The sequence below is a fragment of the Triticum dicoccoides genome, unplaced genomic scaffold (assembly GCF_002162155.2).
Source record: "Triticum dicoccoides isolate Atlit2015 ecotype Zavitan unplaced genomic scaffold, WEW_v2.0 scaffold130180, whole genome shotgun sequence".
Taxonomy (NCBI): Eukaryota; Viridiplantae; Streptophyta; class Magnoliopsida; order Poales; family Poaceae; genus Triticum; species Triticum dicoccoides.
The window spans coordinates 15,512-24,622 of NW_021191653.1; the positions used below are offsets into that span (position 1 = coordinate 15,512).

Sequence of the window (9,111 nt, forward strand, 5' to 3'; positions counted from 1 at the left end):
AGTTCCGTAGCATGCACGTATGGTAAACGTTATGCTAAATGCTTTAATTTGCTTTACTCTCTCTCTCTCTCTTTCTCTTTCTGATGGTTGGTTGGTGTCGGCACTAATTGATCATTTTAAGCAAAGGGTTATTGATCAAAGAAAGGTCGGTGGTTGAGTTTTGGGGGGCCAAATCCATCTTCATTCTGCTTGATTCAGCAAAGGGCCGGTTATTGATTAAGTTGATAGCTGTAGGAATCAACAACAAAACGTACATACATACATACATACACGGACAGATGGACAGATTAAGTACGTAGAATACGCATACGCTGCAAGTTATTCCTAACTAGTGCCATGAATTACTCCAGTAGAGTAGCTACATGCATGAGGAACCATCTGTCCTAACTACTTACATGTCGAGGACCAAGAGGCAACAGCCGACGGCAAGGCACGCACCGTACCATCCCGGCGGCCAAGACCCGCTCCACATGTTGCGCGGTTTGGGAGGGTAGGTTTCGGACGCGTCCTAACTCATCAGCTAGATGTGCAAGGCCAACATGGACAGGGTCACCAAACCCATGGCGGTCATCACCCTGCGCCGTCCGCAGTCGTCCGGCTCTTCCGCCTCCATGATTAGGCCGCTATGAAGGCATACACGCACACCCTACCCCTATGAACACCTTCGATAGACTGAGTCGACATATTATTTTAAGATTTTACAAAGTTACTATAGGTGCCTCGTACCAGGACTTGAACCCTGGTGCGTAGAGGATATCACTGTCCTCCAAACCATCCAACTACAAGTTGGTTCGCTGGATCGACGTGTTTTATTATACTCTCTTTGTTCCAAAATATATGTTGTATCAATTTTTCAAAATCAAATTTCCTATATTTGATCAAGTTTAGATAGGAAATATAAATAACTACAATACCAAGTCAGCGTCATTAGATTCATCTTAACATATATTTTCATATTTAATTTATTTTATATTGTAGGTGTTGATAAGATTTACTGTATACATGGTCAAACATAACTTTGTTTTATTTTTGGAAAAATAATACACACCTTGTATATTTTAAAATGAAAGGCATCGGTTCTAAACCCCAAAAGCAGCGTCGATGGCTTGGGGACGAGGAGAGCTTGGCGGTTTGCGTGCAAATGAGAGAGCGATGGGAGTATACCTGGCCAAATCTCGGGCGGGCCGGGCTTCGGGCCGGGCCAACAAAAACCCGGCGTCTACGGGACAGGCCCGAGCCTAGCCCAGCCCAACAAATTGATACGTTTTCCAGGCCTGAGCCCGGCCCAACGGCCCGACATAATCCAACAAAAACAAGTCAGTATAGCAAAAAACAGAAGAAAACCAAGCTATACAGAACAAGATACTAATATTTGGACAACAAAACATACACCTATCACTTATCAGCAATTTGCAGTAGTAAACAGCAGCAAATCAACACTATTTTTGACAGCACAACATCATAGTTTACAGCAAAACAATAACAGAACAACATCCAAGTGTTCCAGTTTCAACAACAGCAAAACAACAACATTACATCACTATTTTTACAGCACAACAGCATAGTTTTATAGCAAAACAATAACAGAACCCCATATAAATGTTTCAGTTTCAACAACAGCAAAACAGCAGCATTACATTACAAGTTTTGACAACACAGCAGCATAGTGTTTGAGCAAAAGAATAGCAGAACCACATATAAATGTTTCAGTTTCAAGTCTTTCGACATCTAAACGTTCCAGTTACAACAAACACAAGTGCATGAATAATATTACAGTCCATAACCAAAATAAGACTAGTAGTTTGTTGGCTGCCATCTCGCCATGCCTTCTCTGAACCTTCTTCTCTTCTCATTGCTCTAGCAACAACTCTAGAGGATGGAATGAAGAGAAAGTTAGCGGTAGTATAAAGACAACTTGACAATTGACATGAACAAAGAATATAGATGTTACATTCTTCATCCGAAGATGAATCTTCATCATTATCTAGCGCAACCACTTCTGCCTTTCTCTTATTATCTACAACAATAGATTGGGTTAATTATCATTTGGAAGTAAAAGATACAAATAAGAATGTGAAACAAACAAGATTACAACACATACCTTCTTTTTTCTGCAGTTTGCAACGATACCAATCTTGCAAACACATTAGGGCCTCAACCGTCTTTGGTTTAAGTGAGTTTCGGTTCGGGGTTATAACCTTCTTACTCAAGCTGAAAGCGGATTCTGAAGCAACACTTGACACAGGAACTGCAAGGATATCACGTGCCATTCTTGCTAGTTGCGGATACCTAGCTGCGGACTTACTCCAGAAATCCAAGATATTGACATTTTCATTCAACCTCTTCGCAGGTTCAGCCAAATACAATTCCAATTTAGATCTCTCTTCATGTGAGCTCGTGCTTTCCACGTACTGACCATAGTCAGAAAAGGCACCAAGTCCACACGTGCTTGATGATGCACTAGTTGCTATGTTTTCATTGACATGTACACCACTACCATACTCATTAAATAAAGAAGTCATTGTAGTTTTAACAAGATTAATGCGCTGAAGGGCATCATCACCATCATATAGCTTGGAGTAGGCATATCCTAAAAACTTGAACTTAATGCAGGGATCAAGAACGGCAGCACAAGACAGAAATATGCTATAGTCAGACCAATATTTCATGAATTTCTCCCTCATAACTGCTAACATTGGAGCCATGTAACTATTTACTCCAGCACTAGCCTCTATAATAGCAGAATGAACAAGATAGACATTCACGAAGTACAAGTTGGCTGTTGGATACTTTGTTCTGAGAAAGTTGTAATTACCTCGAAAAAACCCTTCAAGAACTGATACATATGAGATACCTTGGCCCACTCTTCTTTGGATAGCCAAGAGTTGACCTTGAATATGCTGTCCCTCTCAGAATACCAATGCAGCACATCTCTAAAGTACAAACAGCACCCAAGCATAGTGTATGTTGAATTCCAACGGATGGGCATATCAGGTTTCAACCTTTTTGTTTCTTCCAGGTTGAAAATAGTTGTAGCAGTACTATAAAACTTATGCAGCCTATTGCTTGAAGCCTTTAGGTACATTATACCATCTCTAAGTTTGTCAACACACTTATCAATCAATGCCAAACCGGCTTGAACTACCAAGTTTAGTATGTGTGCATAACAACGAATTTGGAAGAATTTACCGGACAAAGGTAAAGCACCTTTTGCCAAGTGGGTACGCAAGCAAGCTATCATCCTATCATTATAGGCTGCATTATCCAGAGTGATGCACATCACTTTCTTATCAACCCTCCATTCACGGAAAGCTAGGTGGACCTCATCGGCAATAGATGCTCCATCATATGGTGGATCTATTTTTTTGAACCATACAATCCTTTTGTTTAGTTTCCAATCAGCATCTATGTAATGACAAGTAATGCAAATATAGCTATGCTTGGTGACTTCAGATTTCCAATTGTCGGATGTGAAACTAACTCTACCAGGGGCAGCAAGAATTATGTCCATCAGTTCCTTTTTCTGGCTAAGAAACATTGCCATTATCTCTCTTTTTATTGTGTGCCGACCAATAGACTTGAATTGTGGACAACAAGCAGACATCATTGTTCTAAATCCATCTTCTTCAACTGTTGTAAATGGATGAGCACCGGATACAAGATAAATAGAGACCGAAATTCTAGCAACTTGAGCATCAAATCTACCATTTTTAATGCAGCTATTCCATCATCATTTGTTTCAGATTTCAAGAAAAAATTATTCATTGTCGCGTGTTCAACCTTATACTTCTTTTCAGTGTGTCTAAGGAGATGAGATGTACCATTTGTCGATCTAGCCGACAGTTCTTTCTCACAATGGTTACATCTAGCTATCGTCATTTTATCACCATCTTTCGAGATCTTGGTGAAGTCAAGCCATACCTTTGACTTCAGTTTGGAAATAGTAGGTTGCGGCTGCGGCTGCGACTGCGGCTGCGCCCCTCCGGTAGTAGGATGTGCATGTTCTGTTGCGGCTCCACTTCCTTGAGCGGCTGGCTGCTTTCCCCTTACACGTTTCTGCCGAGTGCGAGGAGGATCCGCAGGTACAATAAACAATTGCATCCCATCGTCCTGCTCTTCTAATTCTTCGGGATGGTACTCTGGTTCATCACCCTCCGGTCCTTCTAGTCCTCCTGAATTCATCATGATCAAACTGTAGCATGTACACAGCAGTACAACAAAACACGTTATTCGTCATGATCAAACTGTAGCATGTACATAGCAGTACAACAGTACAACACCATATAAACAGCACAAATGTTCATCTCCAGTTCTGCACCATATAAACAGCATAAATTTTGCATGGATTTGATCCTGACCATTCTTCACAAGCAGTACGTCTACAACATTAAGCTATGCTTTAACATTCAGCTAACCCTAAAACAAAAAGAGCACAACTTTATCAACAGCAAAACGTATACCTTGGGGTGGGGGCTTGGAGTTGCAGGCTTGCTGGTTGCAGCCGACGGGGAGGAAGATATTTGCTGCGGCCGGCGGTTGTTGATGCGACGGTCGAGGACGGAGCAGGGTGGCTGCAGTTGAGGACGGAGTAGCGCGGCCGCAGTTGAGGACAGTGCAGCGCGGCCACGGTCCAGGACGACGTGCGCCGGCCGTAGTTGAGGACGGACCAGGGCGGCCGCGGTCGAGGACGAAGCGTGGCGGCCAAGGTCAAGGATGAAGGGGGCCGGCCGCGGTCGAGGACGAAGGGGGCCGGGCGTCGTCTGATGCGGGCGCGCTAGGGTTCTGTCGGCGCCGCCATGTCGCGCACGAGGAGATATGGGGACGGGGCATGGGATTTGGCAGTTAGGGTAAGCGAGGAGTGGGGAGGGGGCGAGATGCAGAGTCGGGGGGCTGAGGCGCTGGGCGGCTGGGCCGCTCTTGGGCTCTACTGCGGCCAGGCTGGGTGAGTTCAGATTGGGAGCTGCTCGGGCCGGGCCGGGCCGGGCCTAATTTCGGGCTACATATTGAGGCCCGAGCCCGGCCCGACTTGCTGTTCGGGCTGCATATTAAGGCCCAGGCCCGGCGCAGGGTACCAGTCAGACCTGGCCCGGCCCGGGAATTTCAGGCCGGGTCGGGTCGGGCCGTTCGGGCCGGGTTTCCCATGGCCAGGTATAGATGGGAGACATGAGCATTCTAAGGAACTGTGATTGAGCTCGGGAGTACATATCTAGTGGAAAAGCCATACATTCAATGAAAACATAGGAACCTGATCTTGTGTTTGTTAGAAATTTAGGGTTTGTGGTCTATCCCCTATTCCTCTGCGCTTATCCGTGGTGCCGCTCACAATTCGCATATATGAGGCTAGGGGGTAGGGACCTTCTTATACTGTCTTTCCAAAGAGTCCATCTCTTATATAGATAAGATTCCTAGTCGTTACAACTAGTTTTCGGGATAGAGTCCAGATCAAATTACCAACCACGATCATATTTGTCTGTTAACGGATTCTACCCGTTATGTCCCCGGAGCACGCGCTTGTGAGCAACGCGCCATAATAGAGTGTAAATTCATGTAATTACGCAGATCAACGTTAGGGCTGTAATCTAACTATACGATCTAGCTCCTTCCAATCATCAGTGTACCCAGGTAGTCTTTACGATATAAATAGTATTACCGTATTCCACTAATAGTTGACCAGGATCCTTAAGCATATAATACTTAAGTACATTCCAACAAGTGATAATTCCATGATAATCATGTAAAGTAATTCCATGCGTAAATACATGTATAATTCCATAATGAGGTATTCCGAATATTGACAATTCCAAGTAATTTGAATATAGCTGCAGGACACATAATTTCAACATCTCCCACTTGTCCAAAACGATCATTCAAATATTCGTAAACCCATAGACTTAACATGCTTGCCAAATACCACCTGACTAAGAGGCTTAGTCAAGGGACCAGCAATCATATTTACACTATGTTGAAAACGCACAAAAATACACGGTGATACTTCCCTTCAATATGTTTTCTTGTTGTGACACCTAAGATCACTAGAGACCTTTAGTTTCTACCTAATAATTCCAGCATAGCTGTCCTCGGTGCCTCGAGTATTATTTCCTCGAGTGTAATTTCACCTTTATAGGCACCTTGAGTATTTTGTTTCCTCAAGTGAAATTCCGCATCAATTATTTTCCATCACATAATATAATTAATTCCACATCGAGTCAAGTATAAGATAACCATGTTGAATAAATTTTCAAAACCACATAAATATCAAATCCAATCAGTAAATGAAGTTCTATAATTAACCATGTGTTGAAAGAAATTCCTGACTTCGGTCAGTGAACCTGCACCATATTAGTACTAAAAATAGTAATTGAATATGCGTATCTGGACTTATTTCTCATCTCGTAGATACAATAATAACTTCCTCAATGTGTTTACCTTTAATATAAATTTCAGAACAAGTGACAGGATGTGATGCACTTCCACAATCTTATATGATGTGTGAGATTTCCTTAGCTGCTCGTCTTTCCTTCCACTGCTTGAATGCATCATAAATTCCGAAAGCTAAGGTATGATTTTATAACAAAGATACAATAAATTGAAACACCATTATTATCCCTTTTGTTCTCAGGAGTTCAAACATAATTCCTCGCCGAGTTTGGTTCCAGGTACTTTAATAAGTTTGCAATTTTCCATAGGAATCGTTTTAAAACACCTATGTAGTTCCACTCCTAAAACATAGGAAGAGCTTCAAACGTTCCTTTCATATGAAAGTTAAAACATGACCAAGCTTTCACTTCTATCAATGTGACTTTATCATTGCAAAAAAAATTGTTAACGTATACAATAATAATGCAAAATATTTTACACTTACATTCGTAGATGACCACCTTGCTTCATTTAGAAAACCATATGACCTACTATTCCATTGATGCGAAGCTTGTTATAAGACAATACATTAATATACTCAATTAGCAAACCATGTCTTTAGTTCCTCTTCCTATATTCCAGGAGAGAGAGTTTCCACAAAGTATATTTTCCTTTGTGCAAAGAACCGAATAGCAAGAGTGACATTATAATATTCCAATGAGACAAATTTCCTCACAAATAAATAAAAACACTTACAAACAATGGGCTTGCGGTTGTTTGGTATGATAATAAGTTCCCAAATTATATAATTCCTCATTGAGCTTATTTCTTCCCGCATTTCTTCCACCCATAGTTCACAGTGATGAAAGATTCAAGCCTTCTTAGGAGTCTTCCTCTAATAGAGCGACTTTCCCCAAAAATCACATAACAATTATCCAGAGATTACATTCCAAGTTAATTCCTCCCACTTATCCTAAGCATGTCATAATAACATATTGTACTTATCTCACTTATCCTAAGCATGTCAGAAAAAATGTCAACAGAGTACTATCTGACGGGGTATATTATATATTCTAATTAATAAGAACATATTGTACTTGCCTTGTATGCTCTGCTATGTACTTACAATGGATTTGATTGCTGTGAAAAAGATGTAGCCACAGTTAAGCCTACTCATCTAGCCATGCATCCATCTTATTCTTACCTACTGTTTCAGTATGCCAACAGGGGCAGCAGGGGGTATTGTACTCGTACTCGTATCTGAATTGGTGTTGGTGTTGGTGTTGGTCACCCCACCATCTGAAGCGAAAACGCCTGCAAACCTCAGTGGCTGCTGCATCTGGACCCGGGAGCTACTGCTGGCATCTTCTTCTTGGTCGTCGCCGTCTCCGGGTCGGCGGCGAGACACCATCCTGTGCTGCACAATGTCGTAGGCGTCGGCGGTCCTGACCTCCTGGGCGAGGGAGCAGGGGCAGCAGAAGAGCCACTGGAAGCAGTCCGTCACGTCCGGCCTGCCGCAACAGAACCCACTGCCGGGGAGCCCAAACCTCCGGCGCATCTGGATCCTCCAGAACCCGCCGTACAGCAGGCCAAGGACGCAGAGCAGGGTGCCGCCAAGGCTGAGCGCCAGCCTGGCCGCCTCGTTGTCGATGTTGATGGCCGCCAGGGTGAAGATGAAGAAGGGCGCCAGGCACAGCAGGATGAAGGTCGCCGCGTGCACGTACGCGTTGCCGAACCCCAGACGCCCCGCGTTCCACCCGAACACGCAGCAGCTGCAGAACAGGGACAGGTACGCCAGCGAGATGTCCTCCCACAGGTCCGACACCAGCCCACCAGACCACTCCGGCGATAACATACCATCTTCTTCCGCGCCGACGGCGACGACAACAGCGGCCATTTCTAGTCCTTGTCGCTGCGGCGGAGAGGGGGAGAAGGAGTACCTCCTCTCCACGGTCTTGTGCTGGAGCCGCTGCCGCGAGCCCGAAGAAGAAGACTCCTGCTCCTCGTCGTCGGCGGCCTGGACCTCGTAGTCTTTGCCCAGGGGGCTGAGGTTGTTGTACATGCTGGCGACGGCGGGCGCGCAGATGGCGACTGACACGGTGAGGCCGACGCCCACGGGAGGCCGGCGGGTCCTGGAGAGCCCAAGGTTGAGGCCGCAGAGCGCGTACTGCGCCAAGCAGTTGAGGTGGAGCAGCAGGATCACAACCATCATGTGCCTCCTCTCGTTGGGCTTGACGGTGCCGCCCTTGCAGTAGACCTCCCGGAGCGCGGCCATGTCGCCGGCCCGCCACCGGCACAGCAGCGCCAGGTGGTAGAACCTTCTGGGATGGTTGTAGAGGCACATGAGGGTGAACAATGCATTCAATATCTGGTTGTTGACCTCGAACCACGTGTCCTTGTGCGACTTGGTCCGCAGGACGGCGTTGAGCATCCCGGTCATCACCATGAAGAGGATGGCGCCAGAGACGCCGACGGCGACGATCCACACGAAGAGCGCCATGTTCATGGGGTTCTTGATCCACTCCTTGGACTTATCCCACAGTGGTCCCCACTTGATCTTCCTCACGAACGGCACCGCTGCCGCCAAGCGTCGCCTTGTTCTGGACTGTCTTCTTCGTGGTGGGCGGGAAGAGTGTTCATGCTGCTGCTGCTGCTGCTGCTGCTGCTGCTGCTGCTGCTGCTGCTGCTGCTGCTGCGAAGAAGAAGAAGAAGAAGAAGAAGAAGAAGAAGAAGAAGAAGAAGAAGAAGAAGAAG

The 9,111-nt window shown here is 45.1% G+C and overlaps 2 protein-coding genes across 2 annotated transcripts; both read right to left on the reverse strand.

Annotated features, from left to right (window-relative positions):
• Positions 1-1,595: 1,595 nt before the first annotated feature.
• LOC119343500 (zinc finger BED domain-containing protein DAYSLEEPER-like) lies at positions 1,596-4,834 on the reverse strand. The gene is made up of 4 exons (XM_037614420.1): positions 4,461-4,834; positions 2,102-4,192; positions 1,952-2,017; positions 1,596-1,869 (listed from the first exon to the last, which is right to left on the reverse strand). Coding segments are annotated over exons 2-4 (672 nt in total). The 5' UTR covers positions 2,706-4,192; positions 4,461-4,834; the 3' UTR covers positions 1,596-1,867.
• A 2,555-nt stretch (positions 4,835-7,389) lies between these two features.
• Positions 7,390-9,077, reverse strand: LOC119343501 (the record flags this gene model as incomplete). Its single annotated transcript, XM_037614421.1, has 1 exon — positions 7,390-9,077. A coding segment is annotated over one exon (1,516 nt), but the record flags the coding sequence as incomplete, so codon positions are not given.
• Between the last annotated feature and the right edge of the window lie 34 nt (positions 9,078-9,111).

Excerpts from the sequence above, each read along its gene's own strand:
- LOC119343500 (XM_037614420.1), bottom strand. The coding sequence starts at position 2,705 with ATGGCTCCAATGTTAGCAGTTATGAGGGAGAAATTCATGAAATATTGG. Across the intron at positions 2,018-2,101 it reads CAAACTGCAGAAAAAAGAAG|ATAATAAGAGAAAGGCAGAA; the intron begins GTATGTGTTGTA and ends CTATTGTTGTAG.